The sequence below is a fragment of the Trametes versicolor genome (assembly GCF_000271585.1).
Source record: "Trametes versicolor FP-101664 SS1 unplaced genomic scaffold TRAVEscaffold_15, whole genome shotgun sequence".
Classification (NCBI taxonomy): domain Eukaryota; kingdom Fungi; phylum Basidiomycota; class Agaricomycetes; order Polyporales; family Polyporaceae; genus Trametes; species Trametes versicolor.
Genome location: NW_007360335.1, coordinates 154,496 through 156,220, shown reverse-complemented (window position 1 = coordinate 156,220; position 1,725 = coordinate 154,496). Strand labels below are relative to the sequence as shown.

The 1,725-nt window shown below is 53.7% G+C and overlaps 1 protein-coding gene across 1 annotated transcript in view; it reads left to right on the top strand.

Annotated features, from left to right (window-relative positions):
• Positions 1–664: 664 nt before the first annotated feature.
• TRAVEDRAFT_40766 (uncharacterized protein) overlaps positions 665–1,725 on the top strand; it is a gene marked incomplete at both ends in the record, with an annotated part of 4,284 nt that continues 3,223 nt past the window's right edge. Inside the window, 2 exons of the mRNA XM_008046834.1 lie at positions 665–824; positions 1,180–1,400. Of these exons, the coding sequence (XP_008045025.1) occupies positions 665–824; positions 1,180–1,400 (381 nt within the window). The remainder of the gene's footprint in view (positions 825–1,179; positions 1,401–1,725) is intronic.

Below are 1,725 nucleotides of genomic sequence, written 5' to 3'. Positions count from 1 at the left end.
CTGTCTAGAATAGTCCGGAACATCGTAGAACGTACCAGAATCATGTGAGGGATGGCAGGATGCCAAGTAAGTACAGAACAAAAGAATGTACGTATATGGTAAGTAGGAAAGTCCATGCTGGCGTATGGTAGACGCACAGCCACCATCACTGCCACTCCCGGTCCGGCACAGCCGTAGACACAGAAGTTCAACACAGCATCCTTCTGGGCCTTTGCAGCGATAGCTGCCGCCTTCTTCAAAGCGGCTGCGGCGCTCTTCTCTTTCTGCGTGGGCTTGGCTGAGCCTGTGTTGACTACTTGTCGGCCTGTCCTATTGCTGGCCCTAGTACCGTAGCGGTGTGTTGCAGGTGCGGGTGCATTGGTATCGCCCTGAAAAACCCGTGCAGTAGATGAGATGATAAGAGTAAGCCCATATAACGAGCTATATGCCATACCTTTGCTGACTCCTCATCGCAGAGATCTGTGCCATTGCTGTCCATTGAGCCAGATTGAATCGAAGGGACGATGTCGGTCGACGCGTCGTCACTGTCGCGTAGAGCTTGCGTCGGCCCGGGCAATGGCTCGCTCTGGCTTGCAGGGGCATATTCCAGATTCTCGGGTGGGGGTGAGGGAGCTGGAGCTTTGCGGCCCTTCGCGCGGCCTCTCTGTGCCATCGAGGATGAAAAATGAGGGAAGGGGATGAGGTCAAGAACCAGAATGCGAATTGCGCGAAGGGTAGAGATTTAGCGCCCACACCAGCTCAACCCAGCTCGTCCAACATACGACGACCTGCACCCACCACGTCCTGTTCACCCCTCTGGCCGCTGCCCTCGCCTTTTCTAGGGTGTTTTCCCTTCTCAGAAGAACTGCAGGCCGTCCTCACTCGCCGTCTCTCATCTACACCTACAGCGGTGTATCTCCTGCTATGCTTGACGTCTGTGGGGCTCGTAAATCCTCGTAACTACGCCTTTCAGCCTTGAGCCGTGCCTCCCATTCGTATCTGGTGACATGGCACGCGTGTGCCGCCTGTGCCCTGCGCCACGCACGTTTCCAACTGCGCGCGGCTTCTTTCAGCACCGTCGTCGAGTTCATCAGCATCCGAAACCCCCGCGGGCTCAATCAACCTTTCGGCGACATCCCACCCTTAACGGTGAGCTTTACTAATTATTCTTGCATATCTACTGTTCTGAAGTCTCCTCAGGTCGGCCTTGCGATGCAAATGGTGGGTTTATCCCGCGGAACCAACCACCAGAGCCTCTCTCCGACGACATCGATTGGTCGCCCTTTCCAGACCGTCCTTCGTACGAGTTCGCCGAGCTCATCTTTGAAGATGCTCATCTATCCAAAGCAAAAATCGATCACATACTGTTGAACTTCTGTGTCTACGGCTGTGCCGGACCGGGAGTGGCAGTGATAGTGGCTGTGCGTCTACCATACGCCAGCATGGACTTTCCTACTTACCATATACGTACATTCTTTTGTTCTGTACTTACTTGGCATCCTGCCATCCCTCCATATGATTCTGGTACGTTCTACAATGTTCCGGACTATTCTAGACAGCGTCCGGATTACTCGCATTACTCAGCCATGGACTATCTGACCTTATGTCGATTATGCTCCCTTACTCAGCGTTACTCATCGCTCAGTCAGCGTCCTCTGGACGTCACATGCTCTCTTCTTATACGCTTACTCATCGTCCTCCCCAGTAGTATATAAGGAGGACTCTGCAGGCCTCTGCTCTTCAGTC